Genomic DNA, 26,205 nt, shown 5'->3' with positions numbered 1-26,205 from the left:
CACCAAAAAGCATTGCGCACATACCTTACATCTATATGTTAAATTTACTGCCTTTCTCATGAAACGTTTTGGAGGTGAGGCAGTACTTGTGGTGGTTGGGGTAAAGGGATACATTTTCTCAGTGAGGGTCCTCACAAATACAAGTACAATACAAGTGCAAATGTGTGTGTGTGTGCGTGTGCGTGTGTGTGTACGTGTGTGTGCGTGCGTACGTGTGCGATTCTGTCTTGTACAAGCCAGTTATGGCCAGAGCTGAGCTGTTAGCCATTTCTAATCCCATTCAATGGCTCCGTGCATGATACCACACACACACACACACACGCATAGATACACAAACACACCCAGACACACACACTTACACCTATGAAAACACACATTCACACTCTGTGTTATACACTTCACACTCTTTCCATCTAACCCTGCATACACACAGCTGCTATCTTAGAATTGTTCTGCTTTACACACACAAACACACACACACACAACCATGCAAAGAAATGCTTATACATAGCATAGCTTTAGTAATAACCAACTGTTGTGTGAAAACACTCTTTAACGTGTTCACAGTCTCACTCAGATAACCCTGCCTTAGATATTTCTTAGTCGTAACCCAAAAACAGACACTTCCTATTTCATCAAACAGAATTGTGCTTTAAGTGTGGAAACAAGTAAATAACACCATTAATTGTAACCTGAATTCCTTTGTTTTTGTGGGTACAGTGGATGAGTAGTGACTGCCACCTGACTCGGAAATGATAAAACAAATAGCAGCTCAGGTTTCAAGGACAACAGGAGTTCAAGTGCAATAATAGCAGACAGCGCAAGAGATATGTCGGACATGAGACTATACATCAACAACTGGCTCAAGTAGGACATCACAGAGCCTCAGCAGGCTGAGGTGAATGCTATGTCCTCATATTGTCTTTGTTTTCAGGAGAACTGTTTTTTTTGTGTGTGTGCGCCTCCCAGCTTTGTTAAAATGAATGAGGAAACTTGTGCTGTTTGGTGTAGCTAAATTGTTAGTCAAAATTCGGGATTTTTGCTAAATCGTCGAATAGACATTCTGCATTTACCTGCTACTCTGTGATGGTGGTGAGAAAAGATACTAACAGGCAGGAGAAGTGTTGATTAAGTGTTAAGTATTTTCTGCCAGTTTCACTTAGGATGTGACGCTCATGCAGCCCCAGTTTGCGTTTTTGTCCCACGCATATTTTTGCATTTTATTTCTACTCCAAAATGCTTCAATGGCCAGCCAAAAGATAGTAAATTCACTGGATATTTCCCAAATAAAATTTAATCTGTCTACTAAGAATGCGAAGTAGATGTCTTCCCGGGTTCAAAATGTTGGACCTGATCCAAAATGGACCCATGCAAACCTACCTGATCCCCACACGCATTGATTCATTTTGGGGGGACCTGAGGAAAATTAGACCCGATTCAAACACCGCCGACAGCATGATGGGCTATCAATTAACAAACAGCCACAGTCCAAAAAAGCAATAAGATAATAATGATAAGATAATAATGCCCCTAGAACGAATGCAAATTCATAAAGGCAAAATCAAAAGCAATACATTTGTTGTTTGTTGGCTTCAAAGACTCATTTAGCGAAGTAATTGAAAGTCCTTTTTTTCACCTGGTGCACCAGCAATGAAAGACTTTAAAGCCAGCTGGGTGATTGATAGACAGGAGATGGTAATCTTTTAACCGCTTTAATGTCAAATCAAACCCAGAAATAAGTGATTTAATAGCATAAATTATTTACATCGGTTAAGTGTTTTCTCCCGCTGACTTTGTTGACAGTATGGTCTGATCCATTCAGCTTCACTCGGATACTAGTTGTGTTGATACATATGGTCATTGTTAAATGTATATATCAATCCTTCAGATTTCAGATGAAATCTAGTTCAGATGGGTACATCGACGTGGTAAACTACAAGCCCTGTCCTCTATATTATGCTGTAGTGAGAGATTGGGGTGGTGGCTCTGTCCTCTCTCTCTCTCTGTGGCTGCGGCTGATCGTACTGCTGCAGGAGGAAGGCTGACTGCTCGCCCTTACATAACCACATGTACAAATTCACCCAGAGAGAGCGGAGGGTGGGGGTGGCGGGGTGAGACGGCTCCGAGAGCGAGAGACTGAGGGAGAGAGATCAAAAAGACTCTTGGGGAAAGAGAGAGAGAGACAGAGAATGGGAGAGAGGATAAAGAATCCACAATGAATGACAACTTTCATCCTTCATATAATATTGGTCTACTGCTGTCTTAGCTGGTACAAGTGGTGTATATGGTGGCAGACTCTTTTTCTCTTCTGTCTCTTGCAGAAATAGATTTGAGTCATTTAGGGAAGTGGATTCTTCCACCAAAATTGTACTTATTTACAGCCTCAGATCAGTTTGATTCTGTAGCAGTTAAAATGGTAAATCATCATAAATTAGCGGGGGCCAGAGAAGACTGCTGCACTGCACTGTTTCATGGACACATCCCATTCATCGATGTTGTCGATTGATGCGTGTGTGCAGAGTGTGTATTTGTCTTTGATGATGGTCACCATGTCAGATCTAATGATCGCAGTGCCGTAAACTCTGTTTAAATCTTGTGGAGTAAACGACTGTTTGGTGAACAAAGACATGGAGATAGCAACTGTTTGGTCTGCGCTAAATAACGAATTGTGGGAGATTTCACACTCGGCATGTCAAGACAAACGTAGTCTGGCATGCTAGACTTTTTGCCTGGGTCTTTTTAAATTTTTTTTTAATAGATATTTTGTATTTTAAATCCAGCATTGTTTACACCCATGTCAACTAGCTTGCAGCCTTTGCGCCTCCCGCACTTAAACACCTGAGACTTTTCTTCTTGTCGTCTACCAACAGCTGATGTAGGTTCTTTTAACCATGTCAACAATATTTCCTTAACAGTCCTTATCAGTTTTATCTGCCTTTAACTTAACCATACCTTTAAGTCACGTGGTTCAGACTTTGTGTCCTGTATGGTTCAATGTAGATTTCCTTGTTATAACTTTGAGGTGGTCACCTATCAGTGCATTGAAGTTCAAGATGGCAAAAGTCTGGGAATTGAAGACTCAACATTTGAGGTCTGTAGGGAGGAGGAGTGTTCACCCCCTCTCACACAATGTAAAAGAAGGCACTCAACCAGTCCAGTAGAGCTGCTCAGAGGCCACTAGTAAGAGACTGTGGCTGTATTGGGAAACTTCCAGGTGGGAATGTGCATGAGTGATTTACAAATGCTGCATCATTTCATCTGTCAGAGTGTATCATCATCCACACTTTACATTGTAATTTCAGTAATTTAGCTGACATTGTTACTCAGAGTGACTTACAGTGAGTGCAACATTAGAATGGGCTTTGATTACCGCATCACTGAAGATTACAGGAAACCAAAAGCAAAGAGTGCAAGAGTCAGTGCGCCAGCGCGCCAGTGCATTTACAATAATTATGTGATCCTGCAATCCTTGAAAGTGGTGCTCAGAAACAGTCAGAATAAGAACAGAAGGAGAATTTTTTGCAAATGGTCACAGTCACATGCAATTACGGACCTGACAGAGCAATGTTGAATTACACATCAAATAAATGCTGGACGTAGCTATCCACTATCCCCACTGGAAATGGTGTTTATGATCTGCATCGTAAGATGGTTAAACATCATAACTTTGTACATGTGCAAAACAGGAGCAAGCGGTTTTCACATGCATTTAAAACAGTGCAAAGAATGAATGAATGCAAGACTAAAATTCACTTAATGTATCGTGTTAACATACTATTACCAGTGCACAAATTGAGAATTAATCCTCTGCTGAAAATAGTGCGAAACAAGTCTCCTGTATAAGCCTGTTCAGATAATGTTTGGTTAAAATTACAATGCCCAGCTGTTTGAAGAAAATGTTGACCCTTTGAAAAAGTGTCTTTTTTTTCCATCACGTGACTCATTTGAGTGTCATGTACAGTGTATTTAATGAGTTGTGAGGTTTTGCTCCTTCCTGACTGTCAAAGACTAAAAAGTTAGCTCCAGGTGGTGGAAACATTCTTCATGTATGGTTTGTACAGCCTTTGCCGGTGTCCTAATCTTGTGGATTTGTCCCTCACCCAGCAACATATACAAACACAATTGGACAGATATTTCAAATGGTTGCCATGGTGATGCACATTAGGGGAAAGGAAGGTATGCAGGATCAGTGGTTTATCTGGACAAAAGAACTAAAAATGAGTAGCACCTTCTGTCTTCCACTCCACAAAGGTGTGAAAGATACCAGAGCACCACCTGATCAATGTCTTGTCTCTGTCGGGGATTATTTATCTGAATGGGTCCATTTCTGACATGGATGCCGCTTCCACCTTCACCTGACAAGTGTCTGTATAAATGCATGCTTACTGTCCTCTACAGAGGAGCCATTCAGGAAGAAAAGTCTTTCAGGACCTTTAGGAATCACACCTCACTGAGAAACCCAACACAGTTGGTCATTATTTATTATAAACTGTTGAAACAAACTGTTAGACAATAATAAGTTAGAAGCTCTGGTTCTTCTTCAAACCAAAATTGCTTTAAACTTTCTTAAACTTTCTAAAAAAAAAAAAAAAAAAAAAATCAAGTGGATTCTGACACCAACCCCAGTTCCCTCTCCGCCCTGTTCCCCATTATCCCCTCGCTCCACCAGCTGTCAGACAGGCGTGCAGGCCTCGGTGGAGATGGACAGACAGATGGATGGAACGCAAGAGGGAGGAGGCAAGGGATGGATGGAAGGAAGGAGGAGAGGGAGTGGTGTGACCCACATTGCAGAGCCTGGAGTATTTATAGAAGAAAGTGTCCTAATTGGCAAGCCGCTGGGAGAGCAACAGCACTGCACTGGTACCCTACTCCTTGTCCTTCACCTCCTTAACCTTCCCTTCTCCTTGTCTTTCACCTTCTCCTGCCACCTCGTCCTCCTGTCCTCACAGAATTTGTCTTCTCTTTCTGCTACCTTTCCTTCGTCCTTTTGCACATCAGTAACCTCCTCCCTCATCCCTTGACTTCCACCTCGTACCCCTCCTCCTCTTTTGAGGACCGCCACCTTCACACCGCTTTGTCTCCGCCCTCTCTCCTCCACCTCCAACTTCTCATCCCAGTCCTCCTGTCTTCTTCCTCCACTTTAAGGCTGCTTTCCCCTTGTCCAAACTTTCCCAACCTCTCTCTTTCCTTCTTTTCCTTCACTTGAATGACGGAAGGGAATAAGAAATACTGAATGTAACAAATAGATGTAAACATGCAACAACACAATAAATCTGGGTGTAAAATGAAGGACTCACGTAGGAAGTACTCTGAAGCATCCGCCTCATAGTCAGCATCCTCAGGGAAGTGATCTATCTGCTTACACATGCCTTTAAAAGACCCTGTGTGAGAGAGAGACAGAAAGATAGTTTTGAGTACAGTCAAATAAAAGCAGTTAAATTAACTTAAAGAAAACATAATAAAACCCAATAAATGTGTCTGTTAATGCATCTTTATGTGTGTGTTTCTTATGATTCTTTGCCCGGTTTAATGTCCATCAACTCGTCACTTCTGTTGAAGAACATTAAGGTAATGACAGATGAAAGAAAGAAGAGCTGTAGGACAGAGAGTAAGGTGATCAGAGAAAAGAGTCAGAAAAGTGGTGAAGGGGGAAACGAAAAGAGGGAGAGAAGGAGGAGCGAACCACCAAAAGACTATAAAGGAAAGTGGAGGAGAGCAGGAGAGAGGACAGCGGCAACATTTGAGACAAAGGAAACGAGGAGAGGAAGAGAGGTTTGTCAACAGCTTTGAAGGAAACACATCACAAGACAGAAAGTGACAAGCGGAAGAGGAAGAGGACAGGAGGAATTTCATCTAAACGCCTTGACAGAGCAGGCAGGAGGGAGGGTGAGAGGGAGGGAGGGAGGGTGAGGAGGAGGCAGGAGGAGAGAGTGAGCAAATGCAAATGAAAGAGCGGAAGAAAGGAGAGCTGATAGTGCTGCTCATTAAGAAGAATAAGAATGTGTGTGTGTGTGTGTGTGCGTGTGTGCGTGTTTAGCTTGGTTCAGCTCCAGTGGTAATTGTATGCCCTCCCAAACCACTGCAATTAAATGGGCCCTTGTTAATTGGCGATTGAAGGACGAAAGACTGGCGCCCGGCTTTCAAATGGGCATCGGTTACACACACACTGGCACAATGTGTCTCACACTTACAGGCACAAGCGCACAAGCAGGCACGCACACACTCGTTTAGCGTAGCATCGGCCCTATTGTTAAGAGCCTCGCTCGCTGTCTTTCTCACTCATCGCCGTGAGAGCACTCACGGCTAAGTTTTTAGACATTTCGCATTTCCATCATGACCGCGGAGAAACAGAGCAATTTTGCACAAAAGCTCGACGCGTAAAGGTGAAAGAAAAATGATGACAGACCTCCACTACGAGCCTGTTTCATATTTACATATCTTTATTACACCTCAGCAAACACTAAGGCGAACAAAGTGTTTTTCAGCGGGTAGACTTTGATAGATACATTAAAGATATTTCACCAGGAAGCGGCTCAGAAAACCTTTCAGCCAAATGCTTTCATCGTGTTGTAATTTCTGTGCGAGCTGTGTGCTGAAATTGTGCTGCGTGTTTCAGGAGGAAACAGCCTCACATTCACGTCGTCTCTTGTCTCAGTTACTTACTGTGACTATTTGTTTCGCAAATGTGAGGGATGCCACGGAGATAGTAGACCTGAATCATGCTGCGTGTACTCGAGAGGCTTTTAGTCAAGCGCAGAAATAAAGCGTTGACGTGCAGAGGTCTCGCAGGTGATGCAGTTTGCAAATGAAGGTGGTCTCAGCATTTCTAAAAGATGGAGTCATCAGTATCAAAAACATTACTTGTTCAGTTGGAGATTAACCCCTTTGAGGTTTGTCTTGCGATGCTGCCATCTACAAATAACAGGATATTCCCAGTTGTTCCAGTCAAATCCTCACACATCCTTACACATAACTCCTAAGTCTTCAGACAGTTAGCATCACGGGAGCGACGCGTGTCTGAGACGCTTAAAGGAAGGTGCAAGAGCACAAGAGCACTTGTCTTTAACCTGAGATAACTTCCCAGTCAAAGAGTCAGCAGCCTTGTCTTGTTCAGGTGTCTTTGCGACACCGATCGTGCATTTTTTTTGCACGTCACACTGTGTGAGATGGGCCGAATAAAAATCTTGGTTTGCGATCTTTGCCATAGCTCTACAGTGTAGGAAATGGCATATTAGGGTGGGGGTAAGGTGGGCAGATCATCGGCTCACGTCATCCATCTGTGCCACTCAATGCAACAAAACAATAGGCAAGCCTTGACTATCGCAAAAGCTTGTGAATTGTCACTCCAGCTCCTGTATTTTGCGTGTCATGCTCTGATTGGTTGGGTTGTCAAGACTCCAAATTTGCTGTCGGTGGACATAGGACCACCGTTTGGATTGACAAACAAAGACCACATCTCTCACAAAATCAACTTTTGTCTCAGACAGCCCAAAATTAAGCAGCCCCACACTTGACTATGGTGCCCGAGTGAACTTGACCTGGCGATGTGATGTTTCTGTAAGTATGAGGAGGAACACACAAATACACAGATACAGCTCAGCTTTGTGACTTTGTTCAAGCGGAGGCACACTTAGCGGCTGCTGAGCTGATTTAGACATTACAACTCATGACACACGGTGTGTTTTGGGTCAGTCTGCTGCTGACAGTCAGGAGATAAAACCAGAATTCAAGTTCAAGCTGTTGTCTGGTGTCGCCCACAAAGATGATTTCAAACATTTTTACAACTGAAACTGGGTCAATGACAGCACGAATGTGAGCGGGAGGAATGATGACAGAAATACTGGATAAACAGCTAGCAAACAGCAGCGTGGTGTGCAGCATCTGTGATCCAGATCATCCTGGTTTCAGAGCCGCAGTTCAGCTGAAGTTTGTCATATGATTTAAAACTACAACAACTTGCACATTTCTCTGCACAGTTCACAAGCCTTGTTTCAGCAGCTTAGCATTTTGTTGATTTATCACCAACTTTAGCATAAATAAGGAGTTATTTATTGACTGATGACTACTCCTGTTTTGCACAGTCACGTTAAAAATGTGTGTTAGTCACTGTGTCAAGACTAAAGATTCTGACTGCACAGTGTTGGAGGAAGTCTGTCATTACGTGTGCTGTGTCTCTGCAGGTTTTACTCAGTCTTCAGGTCTGTAAACCAGGTTGATAATAGCCTAACTGCCTACTGCATGACAAGCTCATCTAGTTTAGAGTCAACCTACAGGCTCAGACCACTCATTTCTAACATTCCTGCATAAATCTGTTCAAAATTTCTCAACCATCTAACTTACAGCTAACTTAAACTATTATAAAACATTCAAAATGGTGTCTCCCGTGGTTGCTAGGAGATGTGCAAAGTAGCAGACCCAGCGCTGTTGTGCCACCGCTCCTTCAACTTTAATAATAATACGCCTTTGTATCAGTGTTTGGTTTTCAGTTTTAATTCACTGCCGAAGATCCCACATTATGTCAAACACATCAATTCACATGCTCACCACCGGGCAGCATCTCCATCATCTCCACTCTCTTTCCTCAATCACCTCTCCCTCTCTCTCCCGTTCACACTCTCCCTCGCTCCCTCCAACACATGCCCACCCACGCTGCAGCACAAGCACATGTAATCTGGAATTGCATTTTCCCTTCCTTCTCTCTCCTATCTCTCCCTCGCACAACCCCTCTCGCTCCCTCTCCTCTATCTGGCTCTCACATGCATACATGTGCGTGCACCCCGAGGACCAGATTCCCATTTGAACTGAGCTGGCAGCTCAGCCCTCTTCTCCTCCTCCTCGTCCTCGTCCTCTCTCTTTCTTTCTTCTCTCTGCAATTCAAATCAAGAACACACTTCATTGTCTCGACAGGGCTGAAACCTGTGCAGCCTGAACAGAGCATTATGTCATCATCTGAGATTCACCGATGAGACTGACTTTAACAGACGGCCAGACACCGAAACACGCTCAACTCTGAAATTTCAGCATGTTGTTTTAATGCATTTATGAGCCTCAGACTATTTCACATATGCTACGAGTTGTCTGAGCGCTGACCGTACGCATACACGGCTCTCGTGTGTCACATGTTTGCCAAAGAACAAAAAGTCTTACTACTCTCTCTTGTCATCGGATGAGTCAGTCAGCTGCTCATGTCTGTGGTCTGATTTTGTGACTCTGTGACCAGTTTTGTGAGGTTTACTCATAACCGTCAGAAGGTTTTTCAGCCACAACTGGCAAACTGTCTTCACACTACGCTTCACACTCGTTTGCTGCCCACAGCAAAACGCCCGTAGAAGACCAATTAGATTTCTGCGTTTTATATGTGACTTCCCCAGTATTTCTTGATTAACCGCACCGATCAAAGACATCAACGGTTCAACACTGATAAAAGCTTCATTTTATCTGCTCAGACCACAATATGAATCAGCATTTTCAAATCCAACAATTCTGGGAAAAAACTGCGCTTTGAAAGACGCTCAGCAGTTTGACACGTCACAGAAAAGCTCAGGTGTAAATAATAAAATTTCAGGGTCCTGGTACTGTTCATGATGGCTCGCTGTCACAATGTCATGACTTACTTGGACACTTGAAAGCAACATGGCCATCATTAATGTAATTAGCAACACCTGGACTTATTTATCTAAAAGCCCTTTCAAAGCCCTGCACACACACGTGCACACAAACCCCACCCTAATGGCTGCAGTAACATTGAAAAAGAGATGAAGGAGATGTCAGTCAATTACATGTACAAGTCCACATTCATGTGAGCATTTTAAAAAAGTAGCCTTTTTTATGCATTTTGGCCTTTTGTTCATGGAGAAATGTAGCTTTAGGCCACTGAAAAAGAGTTTCTACTATAGATATTCAGAAACTGTGTTTGCAGAGTTGACATGTGGACAGAGAAAAGGTGTTTTCAGCTTGTGGTTACAGAATGTGGCTGTTATGTTTTGTTTAGGAGGATTAGACCTCTGCTTGCAGGTTGCTCATCTGTAAAATCTTATTTCAGGCTTCTGATTGGCCAGCAGCACCCTGGTCTCGGCAGCAGCAGGTGCTGAGAAAAGGTCCAATCAGGCAAAATGAGTGAAAACACCTGTGTGGGTGTCTCTTGGATTTGTAGGAGGTTTAAACACATTCTCATGTTTGTCACTTAAGTCGACCTTTCCTTGTCTGCAGCTTTCAGATTCAGAGTCCAAACTCATGACAATTTGCTTTCACATCACACGATTACCTAAATCTGATCCTTGCAAAAGCAAATTTAAAAGCAAGCTAATACAGCCAGCCTCTGGACAAATATACACTGAAATCTAAATTATACCTAAAGAAGCAACAACTGTGCAAGCCTGAATTAATAAGGACCAGAGTGGAAAATAAAATAAAGCCTTCCTGGTTTACAGACTAATTAATTTTAAAATAATAAATGAATGCGTAGACACTAGATACTCTTTAATTCACAACACTTATTGCCAGTTGTTTCATTGTGGATTTGGGACTTAAATATATTATGGGACAGATCTGAACAAGACAAATCACTATATGAATATAAATCAACAAACACTTCATACACTAGTGGCCCTCAGTAGCTCTGTACTGTGATTGCATTGATAAAAGTCATGCCACTGTGCTATCTCTACTACTAAAATAAACTATTGCATGTTTTCTTATCTACAGCGACATTAACCAACCTTTTGCTCACACAGAAACAAACCCTTTGTGTCTGTTACTCTATAAACTCCCCATCTGAGAATCTCCTCCTCCTCCTCCTCCTCCTCGTCTCCCTGCAGTCGTCATAATGAGGTGTCGCTCCTCCAAATTGCCCCTGTTAAATTATACATCCTGCTTAAACATGAAACAGATACTATTATTCCGAGACCAACCTGCACCTCAGGGGTCAGGACGGCTCCGTCACCCACTTATCCTCACAGCAAGAGGGGCCGCTGTGACTCTCTGCAGATGATTTATGCCAATAATATGAGACCCCGGTGACTCCCCCCCTGTCACGCACCAGTCAGAGGTCTGCCAGTCGACTGACCTCATGGCTGTTAAGGATAAGTTAATGTAGTGTGATGAAACACTATCAGACATCCTTTTATTAAGTATTAACATCCTAACCCACTGCACAAAGTGTGTGTGTGTGTGTGTGTGTGTGTGTGGGAGAGATGTAATGTAAAGTATAAACTCCCCCCTCTGAACCAGCTCAGTGTGTTATGCAAATACTTGGCATCGCGTCTTTATTCTTTATGCTAATTGTGGCTCAGTCTATCTGTATGCTAAAATGCCATTAAAGTAATCCCTCAGCTGCAAAGGTGGATGAACATCAGAGGCCTCAAAGGAGACGTGTTGCACGGCACAGATGGCTATCGGCTCAGTTCAGTTGATTGCAAGTGTGATGCACAGAAAATTCTTTTCTTGATCTATTAATGTGAATCATCCAGGAGAGGGGATCTCTGTGCAGGTTCTCAATCTGCACCGAACAGGGACATCCAGAACTTATTCCTGTACTCTGCACTTGATACAGTATAAAATATGACACTAAAACAGTGCAAAGCAAGTGCACCTATGGAGCCTAATTCACTCAGTGACATTGTGGTTCAGTTATTTTGTTGGTGCAGGAGATGAGGAGCGGCTCACTCTTCTCCAAAGTGCCCTGCAGATCCACACTTACACACATATAGAAAATGTTGTAAGAACCCATCATAAACCAATGGATACCAGTGATGCAGGTTATGCTGTATATGTTTAACCCTTTATAACCATAAAATATTTAGGAATTTATTACATTGCTGATGTGATATATTTTAAAGTTTCTGCCCTGTACCTCCATTATTTTTACAACAACCCCTTTTTATGACAGCTACAACACTCAAAAGGAAAAGAGTGTAATCTACTGGTACATCTATGTTACCTGCGTAACTTTTTTTTGACTAAAAGTGGTCCATGAATATCCTGCAAACAGGATCATTCTAGCCTACAGTGTGTGTGCACTGTGCAGCTTTATTATGTAGGAAGAAATAAACAGAATTATAATGAGTATAAATATCAGCTCAGACTCACTATCTGGAGAGTTTTAAAGGAACACAAGGAAAAAATCGCTAGATTTACTAAACCATTTTCCTACAGGGGCTCTGGCTCAGGGCCCCCCTGACTGCATGGACCCCTGGGCCCAAGACCGCTACGCAAACAAAACCCAACAACCTTGCTTAGATCATTTGGATTCTTCGACCAAACAGGGGGGAAAAAAAAACCTTTCCTCAAACCTTTGGAGACGAAGTTGTGGATTTACTTTTGTATTCTTGATACTTGCCAAAAGATCTGGGAATTATCACAAAGTTTGAATCCCTCTCTTTTTCTTATCATCTGTGAGTTTATTGATTTGGCTATACACTAAAAAGGCTTAATATTAAAGAAGAGGAATACAGTGTACACAAACTCCAAAATCAATCCTTCATGCATTTCAGCATGAAAGCTGCGACATAGACGACTCGTTCCACTTCAAAAAGCAGAGAACAGAGTCGCCTGAAAAGCGTTCACTTCATTAAACGACTTCATTGTGAGCTGTATTTCATTTTAATCTTTGAACCCGGACAGCCCAATTCATTTCCGCACAATTTCGACAATGGAGAGACCCATTAAAGATAATTGTAATAAATGTGGAATTAGATTCTCACCCTACTTGCACTAACTAATTTAGAGTAAGCAATTACTTTTCCTGTCTGCAGGCACGCACTTGTGTGCACACACAACACATAAATTAGTTTGATGTGTAGTTATGACAGAGAAAAGAAAACTGCTGGGTTTCGCTGCTGAAAAAAGCCTCCGTCCTGTCTTTGATTTTTTTTTTTTTTTTTCGAGAAGGGGAAATGGAGCAGCGTGTTGTCATGTGGCACAAAACAAGAAGCAGCTAATGTGACAGCGGCGCAAATGGCTGCTTAATTGTAATTTGGCAGGACATGAACAGTGCGGCGAAGGGCACCGAAGAGGCCAGGTGGTCCGAGACTATCCCATAACCAGGTGTTCACGCTTTCGATCCAAATGAGTTCATCTCTGCTAAAAATTTCCCTCAGTGTTAAAAATGAGTGAGGCGAGCGCTCCAGCGTGCACACACCAATACACACACATGCTTCTGAACTTATAGGGTTGTGCACGGTGATTGAAACTCTCTATTTAGCCACATCTTGGCAAAAAATGTGAGTAGACTATTGCCAATTTCACATCATATTGTTTATATTGTATTCTTCATGACAGCCGCTGAAAAATATCAGTAATTTTGGTGGAAAGAACTACAGAAGTATCAACAAACTGACAAATCACTCTCAATGAAATCCAATACGAGCGGTAATAAAATGGATTCAGCTCCTTGAAAAGGAGCTACACGCTATTTCCCTCAGAATACACAACACAGAAGTAGCTAATTTAGGATTTTCACAGTAAATGATGTGACTGCAAGGCTAGCAGGGTAACCATCTTGAATAATGCCTGCGCACTCTCAATTTGTTTCCACTGTAAAAGTGACACTTGCCTCAAGATATTGCAGATTGAAACGTTGCCTCTAAAAGCGAATTAAACTATCTACTTGGAGCCTAACAGTGTGCAGACCTTTCTCCTCTGTGCCCTGCAGTGATACATATTTTGTGTGTCGCACCTGAATATTTTGTGCACGCACTTGGTCCCTCTACTGCAAAAGTGGGTCACACTGGGATCACTGGGATCCACCGAAACTGCTGCAAACCAGGACAGAGCAAGCAACAAACTTTTCAGACCACACCAGACAGAACACGACGATTCAGCGAAACCCAGAAACTCTGTTCAATAAGAACATTTCTCCTTACTCCTAACAGTATTTATTGATAGAATATCAGTCAGTGTTTGGTTTGTCCGTTCTGGGCTGCTGTAGAAACATGGCGGTGCAACATGGCGGACCTCGTGGAGGACGACAGACCCCTCTGTAGAGATAAAGAGCTCATTCGAAGGCAAATTATTGTGAATATTATGTTCCATTTCTGCAAGTCGATCCCCATAAATCTTCCACACTGTACCTTTGGTGAAGTGCATCCCTGGCTAACATTGCTTCTAACCGAAGTCAGAAAATGTGAACATGTCCGAGGAAATGCGAATTATGCCGTGTGGAATCTCATAACTAAAGTTCTCCACAAAATGTACCACAGTAGAAAAAGTGCAGATACACAAAGAAATGCATTTGAAGAGCTCAAGGCTGTACAGCGAGGTATCAGTGTCTGTGTTTCTTTTCAACAGCGACCAGTGAACACAGCCAGCTAACCTCCTTGCTGTGATGTCTCAGCGCTCGCTGTATTCTGGCTTTCGTTGTGTATCTGCAAAGAGGAAACTGCTGAATCTTACAAGCTAATGTACATGTTAGAAGCGGCACGCTGCGCCCTGGGTACTTAGATCTGCACTGGTGTCATGTATAATGTAGAGGAATGTTAGCTCTATCACTGATACTGCTGCGGCGAAGTTCCCATCATGCATTCTTCCTCTGTGCATCCAGCATTAGATCAGTCCAACAGTTGCAGACGTCTCTCTTCGTACATTGCCCTCACGTTAGAATGACAGATCTCTCTTGAATAGCAACTACAAAATCACATTTGTACTGCAAAAGAAAAGTTGTTATTGGACGTATCCGCATAATTTTTTGGGACAGAGCTTTTGTACAGCGGTTAAAAGTAGGCCTCCTGTGTCAACGGCATGTAGCACTCTCAAGACAAGTGTGTTACAACTCAACAAGTCAGCACAGGTAATACAAAGGGATCACATCTGAACACCTCTTACTGCAAACCATGCTGCGTCTTTTGCCAAGCAGTTTATCCTCTCCAGCAAATCTGGGTTATATTAAACTAGATGCCGCGACACAGCTGATGTGATCCGGGTTCTCCGGCTCTCCCAGTCCCCTCAAAAGACAGTCAAGACGCTTTGCAGCTGGTCAGTGGCGTGAATGCACGTCATGTCAGCGTTCCCTGAGGTTGAACTCAGTGTGAAACTGTAAGAATTAATTTCACCTCAGCAAGTGAATCAATTGATGGCGGCAGTTCCACTGAAACTAATTAATTTCTGTTAACAATTTTGGTGTGAATGCTGATGTGATGGAGCCCTTCTGGGCAATCCAACCAGTATTTGTCGAGATATTTCAGTCAGGAGCAAAGTGGTGGACTCACAGCAGCCCAGTCGCCAGAATAAAATGTTGCCACTGTGCATTTCTGCAAACCACGGATACCATACATTTGTAAGTTTCAAACGTCAACGGTCCTGCAGATGGTATCACAGTGACGCAGTTGAGATTACCGGCACGTGTATATGAGCTGAGCTTTCCATCAGGAGGAGGAGGGGTTGACGGAGGCGTGACAGCATGTTTGTGGCAACAAAATCAGGCATTTGAAGCCAAAACATGATTTTCGTCACCCTAATCAAGCATTTTTTGTTTCCAGAGATTTCCAGAACCACAGCATCACAGCATAAAAATGAACACTGGAAACAAAGAGACAAACAGTTTGAACCTAAAGAAACCTACAATGTCAACATTTATTCTGGCAATTGCGTTGCGTCTCTAGCGTCGCGTTGCTAGTGTGGCTAAAAACTAATGACAACAAGGACGATGATGCAGACGAGACCCTATCACTGATGACAGAGGGTATCACCCGTTAGTGCACACATTTAAAAGTACACATTTGCAGACAGGATTTGGAACAAGCGTCAAACAATTAAACAATTACCGCTAAAAAACAAATCTGAAAGTCTTTTAATGGGGAATAAAAGCAACTACCTGCAAACAACCAGGCTGCCCCCCTTTTGAGAACTCCCTCAGCTCTCCCTCTGGTCCCCTCACTGCTCTATCCTAGTTTTGTTTAGTGAAACTTTCCGCAATGTTTTCTCCCCCTCCCACCCAGATGAATTCAGTTGGCACAGAGGGAGAGACAGGGAGGTGACAGGAATGAAAGAAATGCGAGAGACTCAAAGCTGACAGCGTCCCAGCAAAGCTCATTGATAAACGAGGCAACAGATGTTTAGTCCTGTATAAAATTACACCAGGCAGCTATATGTGGAACAGCTACCTGCCCTCATTCTGCAGCTCTACATTACATCCTCCCAAAATCCTCCCTGTTACAACACGCTGGCCAGCCGAGCCGGAGAGATGATGTGAGCTCCGATTATACAGCATTACGATTTATATCACTGGATCATTACATCGGCAGCTCATCAAAAATGACAGAATAGCTGGAGAACGTCAGGTTTTCAGTCTTTTCAATTGAATTTCCCATTATTTGAATGAAGTGAAAAGTTTATTCCACACAATTCAAACCAGCTGCCATGTTGTTTTTGGCTGGAAATAGAAATATTAACTTTCATGTCAGAATTCTACAGTTCAATATAAAATCTGTCTCTCTCTCCTCTAGAATTTGAAGTAGAGGTCTGTGAGACTAAGGAATGTTTGGCCACGCATCCCGCGTGGTCCGGGAGTGCATGAGGTTAAAAAGCAAAAATCTCCTCCAAGATGTTAAAGAATCCAAAGACTGACTCAGATGTCCATGATGCATTGCAGTAACGGCAGGCAACATCCCAATAATTTCTGGCTCTTTGACAATGTTTTTTTATTTATTTTAGCCTTCATAAACTGTGTGACGTGTGAGTCATTTTTGTGTACTATTTGAACGTCTGCATCGTGAAAACATAGTAGCATTCGAGTCAACACATGCTACATGTAAATGGGCGCTAAAGTTATTTGCTGTGAGACCAGCCCTGATTACGCTTAGATGCTACTAATTTGTCTTCCCAATTACATTTTGCAAGAAAATGTATTTCCTGCCTGGATTATGATCCCTGGCAACATTTTTTTGAAGTGTTGGAAGTGCTACATTTAACACCCTGACTCCAAAAAAGTCGGGACGCCATGCAAAAACATAAATAAAACACAATGTGTTAGTTTGCTGATCCTTTTTGATACATACTCAATTGAAAACAGCACAAAGACAATATATTTAACATTTGACCTCATCAGCTGCAATGATTTTTGTAAATATCTGCTTATTCTGAATTTGATGCAGCAACACGTTTCAAACAAGTTGGGACAGGAGCATCAAAAGACTGGGAAAGTTGTGGAACGCTCCAAAAACACCCGTTTGGAACATTCCACAGGTAAACAGGCTGATTGGTAACAGGTGATAGTATCATGATTGGGTATGAAAGGAGCATCCTGGAAAGGCTCAGTCGTTCACAAGCAAAGATGGAGCGAGGTTCAACACTTTATGAACACATGATTGGATAAAGGATGTTACCTCATGGACCCAGGAAGACTTCAGAAAACTTGGCTGTTTGCAAATGACTGAATTCTGTTTTTATTTACGTTTCGCACAGCATCCAACTACTTTGGAATCAGGGTTGTATGAATCATCAGACCGTATTCAGACACTTAAAGACCTCATCTACTGGCTAAAAGAAGGCTGATTCAGCCACTCTGTCAGTCAAATGTTGTTGAAATGGCGTAGGGATTGTTGACGGGTCTGGAAGGGATAAACTGTGAAGCAGCTGCAGGCAGGTGATGAAGCCTGTGCGCATGTGTCAATTCATTTAAACTGCTGCTTGATGAAAGTCTAACGTTTCTTGTCTGTCAGAGCTTTTGGATCAGCCAGGACCCTTTCAGAAACCGGGTGGGTAAGCACAACATGCTAATATACAATATTTGATAATGCAATAGTAAAAATAAATGATTTGGCATGTCATCAATATCCCCCCATACAACACAGGGAATGATATTTGCACTTATTTTAGCCAAAAGAGCTTATTTTACTTTTACTGAGATATTCGTTCAGAAGATTCCACTACCTTTATTTTTAGCCTTCAATTAACCCTACTTACAGGAAAAACTCAAACTCCTGACTCATCCTAACATCGTTTTTTGAGGAAAGTTTTTTTTTTGTCCATTTTTTAAATGTTGAAAATGTCAGAATAAACCTCTTCACAAATCCGAAAATATTCCCGTGCTTTAAAAGCCCATGCAAATGAAATGCAGCCGCCTATTGATCTAATAAATGATTCAAACAGCGGTCTTACTCTCAGCGCACAGAGTGCCTTGTAGCTGCTACAGTGCAATTGAAATTTGAATATTATGCATTGGTTACACACACACACACACACACACACACAAACACACACTCAGATATGTTATTTGTGTGACCTGAAATTTGTGCACTTCTTTACAGGCTAAAAAGTTGAATGGAAAGCTGGTCATGGTCATAATGTCACACATTACGGCGCATTAAAATACACCCACGCTCCAGTGGGTAGCTGGAGTGTAAATGGGTCAGAATCAGCCATTAGCTCATGAAGGTTGAGATGTGACTGACGGGACCACGAGACCGGGGAAGATAGTGGGTCAATGAGCAGTGAATAGCTCTCTCTCTCTCTCGTCCTCCGTCTTTCTTCCTCATCCAGCTCTCTCTCTCTCTCTCTTTCTACCTCCTCACCCCACCACCCTCCCATGGCCCACAGTGTGTCTGTGATGGCCGTTGCGTAACATTACTAAAGAAACACCACACCAGCGAGCAGCATCGGTTGGGGGTGAGGAGTGGGAAGTTGTGCAGGGAGCACTGACCCAGTATCTAATGAAAGAGAAGAGCGATGAAGGGGACGGGAGGGGAGGGAAATAAAGAGCGATGGAGATGGAGTGGAGGTGGAGTCGGCGCGAGAGATGAGAGATGGAGACAGAAAGAGGGAGTTAAAGCGGGAGGGTGAGACAGAGAGGGGGAGAGAGGCTGGAGGGGGAGAGGAGGAAAGAGACAGAGAGGGGCAGACAATGAATTCAGGCAAAAGGAGCCAGGACATTTAAACTATAAATAACCAAGATACTAGCAGCAACACTGGTCTGCTGTTCTCTCTTTCTCTCACTTCATCCATCCCTACATCTTTCTAGCATCCCCCTTTCCTCCACACATCCGAATATTTCTCCGTATCTGTCCTCGTGTCTGCTTTTTTTTTGTTGTTGTTGGATAAACTCAACGTTCACCCTCGCAGCGACAAATCACAGCAGAAAGCTGTTCACAAATCTTCTTGATGTGATTTTTTTTTTTTTGGTGCTGATTTTAACACCATCAAATTAGTTTTATGTGCAAATCTTGATTTGTTTTCTTTCTTGTTTATATTCTCCCCTCGTAACTGAAACCCCGAAACCCTGAATACTTGCTATATTACATTTAAGGGTCATAGCTGAACACATTAAGCCTCATTTTATTATTATTATTGTTATTCTGTTTCCAGTTTGGAGACCAGTGATTCTGACTCCAAGAAGCCTGAAGTTGACGTTTAACAGTTTTATTTATGAGAAAACAATAGATACACATTGTTGTCTTCTGCCTCAGATGACCAACATGGTTCGAAATATAAAGAGACGGCTTGGCACAGAGCGATCCCTGAGCAAAACTATTGGTCAATGAATGAGCCAAAGGCAGACATGAGTTTATGTTTTGATCCTGAACTCGAGACTTGTATGATGCTCCATTGTGTCAGACGTGAGACATATCCAGGCAGGAGAGGAAGAGTATAAGTGGTCATTCTGGGGGAAGTATCCCTTTAGCTCTACAGAGATATTCCAGCATGGAGGACTCCATGGAGCAGCGTTGACCGCTTTGTCTGTGAGATCTGCTCTCTTTTGGTCATGCTCTTCGTCACATCCCTTAATGTTCTCTTCTTTCGTCTCTCTTCTTCTTTTCTGAGTCCATCCCACTCCTCCTTCTGTCACTGATGCATCCTCCTCCCCCTCCGACCATAGCTGCATCACCTGTCCTCTCACTCTTCCTCCAAGCTGCCATCCATCCACGTATGCAATCATGTGTCCCTGTATCCTACGCCCAGAAATTATTCTAATCCATATTACGCAGACATGTCGTCTTAATTTATAAAGCGAGAGCTGACTGATCCTGTTCATTCAGTAACACACATTCACACCTGAGAGCTGCAAAGTTCAATCAGTCCTTCAATAAGCAGCCACGGGGTTAAGTGCTTCCCTCAAACGCCTCAGCCCTGCTTGTTGAGGGCAGGATGTGGTGAGGAAGGTATGTGTGTGGGTGTGGGTGTGCGTATACCTGCAAAAAGAACATATGGTGTATTTATGTTTGTGTGCATCTGACAACACACGTATAAATGTACTGTATATGTGTATGTGTGTACATTATGTGTCAAGTAGACACATGCGCACACGTATGATTGTGTTTTTGCACATGCATGTGTGTGTGTATGTGTGCGTGCATGCGTATGAATATGAGCCGTTAGCCTCGCTGTTATCCACAGGGAAGACATGTTAACAGGTTTGGCTACCACTGAGAGGATTGGTAAGAAAGCACCAGGAGCTCTGTGTGTGTGTGTGTGTGTGTGTGTGTGTGTGTGTGTGTTTGTGTGCGTCCACAAACGCATGTATACACGCAACTGTGTGTGTGCGTGTGTGTGTGTGAGGTCCCATTGAGTCAGTGGAAGGAAAGCAGGGGGTATGAGTGTGAAGGGAGGGAGGGCTAGAGGGGCTATGACTCATCCACTGCATGGGCCTCTGGCTCCCTCTCTCTCGCTTGTTCTCGCTCGCTCACTGCATAGCAACGGCTGTGCAAAAGCTCATATAGGTCCATAGCAACCAGTACTAATAGTGTACACACTCCATTAACAGTTCAGAGGGACCCAGGAAAACATATAAACATCAACCCATGTGCACAAATACTTCAAGTGGACTCATCTCTGACTGATCTCGTGTAATGTTTCTTCCTTTTTTTGTGGAGAGAACTCAATAAAACCCTCCTCAAAGTACCTCGCAGTAACCAAAATAATTTAATACAATCTTAAGGCTGCGTTAACCAGTATTTTTTTTTTTAACAACAGGGGCTCAAATAATGGTGTGTAACATGGAACATTTGAACAACTTTCATCTCATTCTTCTGCCTTCACAGCCCACAATTTTCGTATTTTGGTTTATTGTAATTACTCTTGTGTATCAGCTCATTTTCCAGCGGTAGCTGGCCGCTCTTTATCACCCACTGAACAATACCTGTCAAGCACCAAATGGCACACAGGCAAATCTAGCCAGTGATGAACATCATGGGGCGTTCAGTTACTACAGAGCCAGATGGAGTGAGTGGAGACCAAAAAGCTTGAAAGAGGGTGAATTACATTTTTCAGGTGGTCAAAAATGCTTATGTTGCTTTAAGTCAGCTGGATGTGCAGATAGGTAATCATGTTTGCTGTAACAAGGCCATTATACAGTATGTTAATGTTGTGTTTACAGCTTTCATTGCCTGCAGGTGGCCATAAAAACTCAATCAATGCCGCTTTTAAAGTCGCCTAAATTTTAGTGCGGTAGGTTTTATGAAAATTGTTTTTCCTTTAAAATCATGAATTGAAATCATCAGTCAGGGAGCTGTAGCAGCATTTATGAATCTAAGAGAAGTCATCTCCTGCAGCATCATGGATGAGCGGCAGGTTTAACTTTGTCTCAAACATTAGTTGCATTTCATTTCGGCTCCACACCTCTTATATCATGGCTTCTATTATCAGTTTCATTATTTTTCCTGCCCTGCCATTTCCTCATCAACCAGCAGCTCACATCTTCCTTTTGTTCCCCAGTCACATGACCCTCACCTGCCTAGACACCTGCCCCGAATCCCCCTAATTAGCTCCCTCAGCACATAAACCAACCACTCTCCTTGACTCCCCTGCCAGGTTATTTCTTGTGCTTGTGTCTTCGTAGCCAGCTCTCCTTCCGCTCATTTATTTCGACCTTTTTCTTGCCTTTTTGGATCCTGTTACCTGCCTGTCTAGCCCTCTTCTTGGACTGACACATAAACTTTGCCTTGACTCAACCTGTCCCCCTCCGAGTCAAATGCGTGAGAAACTGAACCTTTAAGTCTAACAAAGTTCAAGTCATTTTGTGTCATGTGCGGGCCCGGAAAGGAGAGCTTTTACCGTGAGGTTGTGAAGACGGACAGATGTAGCTGACACTGCAGCAGAAAAACTGCCCCCACACAAACAGCATCACAATCCCGCCGTCCAAAGGCGACTAAAAGCTAGCTCAGGGCTAGCTGATAGTAGCGCTGATAGAGACAGATGGGACAAAAAGCTAAGCTAGTGAGCCGTGTTGGTGACGGACGATGCTGCAGCCAGGTTTTTCCCAAATGAGCAGAGGAGTAAAGAAGATGAAAGCGTCATTGGTCACTATCAGATGATGTTGTGACCACAACGTGCTTGCTGTGTCAACAACATTAACTCAGCCGTCACCTCAGCGCACTCTCAATTTAAGATCTTTCCTTCCTCTCGCCTCACCTCTCCTCCCTCCCACTCATTGCAGATGCTGCTCTCTTTACAGATGTTGTTTGGAAGGCTTTCTCCCGCACACATCCACGGCTGCCTCTCCTCTTCCTCCCTCCACAGATGTTGTTTGGCACATGTCTGCCTGTCCCTGTCTTGCGCTTCTCTTTCTCCTTCCCTGTACTTCTCTTCATCCCCACCTTTACGCTCCCTCTCTCTTGCTACACCCTCTCATCTTCACCAGGTTCTGTTTGTCTTTCCATCTGCTATTTCTCCCAATTTCCCTTCCTCTCTCCACCCCTCGTTCCTTCCTTCGCTTCCTCGCTTTCCCACTACACACATCCAAACTCTCCATTTCCCTCCTGTTTTTCTTCCTTCCTTACACCATTTTCCTCCCTCCTCACCCGACGTCTCTTCCAGATGTTTTTTGGGCAGAGGTGATCTCTCCCGCGGTGATAGTGAAACTGAAAGGTGTCCTAGGGTAAAAGAAGTACTTGTTGTTTTGGGTTGGAGGGGTCGTGTCACAGTCATATGCTCGCAGCCTGGATAAAGAAAGCAACACATACTGTCACGCAAGCTGTGTGTGCTTGTGTGTATGTGGAGCACAGAGCGAGTGCGTAAGTGTGTGAGTATTAATGTCTGTATCGTAGTTTAAACATAATCTTTCAGGGTTGTTAATCTGAATGCTAAAGCATCTATAATCAATATTTGTATGATAACAATGTACCAAATGAGAATGGAGTCACTCATAGTGATGACGCTGCAGAGAGCTATTGCCTGAATCTGCAGCTTTATGGTTTTGGTTCACTCTCACTGCTCTCATAGCGTTGTTTTTTGGCCACAGCGAGCAGCTGTTTTCAGAGAAAAACCTCCAAGAACCCACAGTACACTGTAACCTGCTCAGCACCAAGCAGACACACGCAGTTGGTGACTAGCTGGTGAGCATAGAGGAGCATTTCACAGTGTAACAAGCCAGATATTTCCCCCAGGAGTTGGTAGAGACCAAAAACAGAGCTAAAAGAGAGTAAATTTGGCCTTACATTCATCAGGTGGACAGAAACAGAATGAATGATATTGCTGCTTCTGAACTGCAGAATCTGTAAATAAGCAACAGTTTGCTGACAAGTCTGCTATATCAAATGAAAAGGTGATATATAAATACTGTGTTCACAGCTTGTTCCCACTGCCCCCGTGTGGCCAAAAAAAAAACCTGAGTTACATGGACGTGTATGAAATGTTCCAAGATGATGAGAACCAGACAAATGGAAAGAAGCCAAGGCACTACTATCATTTGCATTTTCCTTTTTTAAAAATTCTGCTTGAAGAAGGGGTTTTTGTCCAATTTGTTCTCAAAAAAAAAAGTTGAGCATGATGTCCTGAAATGCAGATTAAATGCGCCATGTGCAGGACGACAGAGTTCAACTCTGAGTGAGTGGATTAGTGCAGATGGGCTGCAACTAGAATCACACTGAAAGGAGGAGGAGGGGTGGTCGTTCCAAAGGATAATTATGCAGCTTGACTATATTTGCTGCATGAAAACTCCAACGTTACCAAAACGTTTCATCCACTGAGAAGCTCATGAAGGCATTTTTGGGATAAGTGGGACGTCTCTGACATCCATGACACCAACAGCATGTCAGGAGAGTCCACACAGAAAAGGTCAGAATGCCTTCGCTCGTTAAGAACGTGGAAAATCCTCACTTTAAATCCTTTAACAGATGAACAGAACATTTATTTTGGTTTTGGATCATTTAAAAAAAACCTAATTAATTTCTATTTTAAGCACATGCATATTAAAATTGACAGCAATTTGATAAACGCATATTTGAGTTTCTTCACTCTGAAACTGTTGTGGTTAACTGCTTTTTATTGCTGCTGGTTAGAATGAGAAAGCAAGACATCACTGTGGTCTTTGGTTGAGAATTGTGATGCACATTTGTCACTATTTTTGACATTTTATAGACCAAGAGATTGACTGAATAATCAATAGATTAATCAGCCTTGAAGTAGGTGCAAGAGTCAGCGAAAAAATTACAGAGGAGCATAAACAAAATGTAGAGATTGAAGACAATCTGGCTTGGATGAGGCAGTGTTGCTCAAAAAGAACCTTATTCTCCTTTTTAAAATATCAAAACAAAAATATCCTTTCAACCATTTTCAGCAGCGACTGGATCTTTTGTCATTTATAGAAATTTAAAAGTGGCACCATAGAAATGCAAGCAGTCAGGCGGAGGAAAAAGTAGAGTAAGAAAACCTGTGACTTTTCCTGAATATTGAATATTGATATGTGAATACATTTTTATTTTGTATCATTAATCATGTTTGTCTTCATCATGTCTAGAGTAAATCACCTCTAACAACTCAAATATCAGGAAATATGAGGCATTTTCAGAGCAGATGCGCCTTTAAAATCTCCGACTGTTGGATTTCCAGACCAGGCGAGAGAGAGAGAAAATTCCTCCCTGAAATGATATAAAGAGCGTCTAACGGGGGCGCCACAACAATCGCCATGACAACAATGATTACTCATCCCCAAACAAGTGAAACAACAATGAATAACATCTAATCAGGCTCAAAGCACTGAAGGTGTGATTATGCACACTGCTGCTGCTTTGCTATCTTTATGCAAACCACCTCTCTCTCTCTCTCTCTCTCTCTCTCTCTCTCTCTCTCTCTCTCTCTCTCTACCTCGCTCTCGCTCTCTCAAAGCACTCTTGGCAGAATGATTAATTTGCGACTATTGATTCCTTGAGAATGTGGGAGGGATTGAAAGAGAGAGGAAAGGGAGGAGGGAGCATCCAGTATTCTGAGTAGCGCCTCGCTGCAGCTCTCGCCTCTGGTCCTTCATTTAAGAAAAGGCCAATGGGTGCAGAGCTCGGATCCGCCAAATCACCTCCATCCATCCCTCCCTCTCTCTTCCCTTCTTCTTCTCCCACCTCCTCTTTTCCCCACCTCTCCCTTTCTACCTCCTTCTCCTTCCCTCCTGCCTCTGCCTCCTCCTGTCCTCTGCCGTCTAAATTATCTGTGAATATTCAACAAAAACGCCCGAGCGTTTCACAACAAGCAGGAAGGAACTGAGGGGAGAGAGAGGGAGAGAGAGAGGGGAGAGAGAGAGAGAGAGAGAGACAGAGAGAGAGAGAGAGAGAGAGAGAGAGAGAGAGAGAGAGGGAGGGTGAAATGCTTAGAAAACAAAAACAAAAATATGTGCCCCTCCTAAAGTTCATAAACTATTTAGTTCCATAAATATCTTGAAACCACTTCTTCAACAACAACTTCAAAACACTTTCTAATTCAACAGCAGTGGAAAATTAGCTGAATAATTCTCATTTAATATCACAAGGAGCATATTAAAACACCCGTTTCTTCCTCAGCAAGGGCAAACCACAGTGAGTTTCTTTCATAATCCACATATAAACTTTTTTAAATGGGATACCTATTTGAAAAAAAAAGGGGGGAGTTTACTTATTTGCCACCAAGGGTTCAGATTTAGGGTAAAGGAAACATCAGGGTTTGACTTTGAGTAACTAGTCAGTTAAGGTGAGGGAAGCTCACGCCATGGTGAAAAAAACCCAACAGATGCTGTTGGTAGGAACTGGAAACTAAACATCGCTCTCCGGAATTAAAGGCTCATACTCTTGTCCCGTCAATCCAACGCGACTTCCTCCCTGAATGTGAGGCTGTCACACTTCTAACTTTGCTCCTGTTACACGGGAGTCATTCTACACATGGTCGCTATGTTCACTGTCATTTGTCATTTGTCCCCAAAACTGTGGTATTCTCTCTGTCCTGCCACACATTGTGCACGTTTTAACTGTAATTCTACCTATAATGTACTTATTAGGTGAATTCTTCTATTGATATTTGAGGGCTGAACAAGATTTT

At 42.9% G+C, this 26,205-nt stretch overlaps 1 protein-coding gene across 1 annotated transcript in view; it reads right to left on the bottom strand.

Annotated features, from left to right (window-relative positions):
* LOC121604267 (voltage-dependent calcium channel gamma-2 subunit-like) overlaps positions 1 to 26,205 on the bottom strand; it is a 55,905-nt gene that overhangs the window by 10,244 nt on the left and 19,456 nt on the right. The window contains exon 2 of the mRNA XM_041933744.1: positions 5,298 to 5,381. Coding sequence (XP_041789678.1) covers positions 5,298 to 5,381 — 84 coding nt within the window. The remainder of the gene's footprint in view (positions 1 to 5,297; positions 5,382 to 26,205) is intronic.

The sequence above is a fragment of the Chelmon rostratus genome, chromosome 3 (genome assembly GCF_017976325.1).
Source record: "Chelmon rostratus isolate fCheRos1 chromosome 3, fCheRos1.pri, whole genome shotgun sequence".
Taxonomy (NCBI): Eukaryota; Metazoa; Chordata; class Actinopteri; order Chaetodontiformes; family Chaetodontidae; genus Chelmon; species Chelmon rostratus.
The sequence above is the reverse complement of the archived record's forward strand: the minus strand, read 5'-3'. Positions and strand labels throughout refer to the sequence as shown.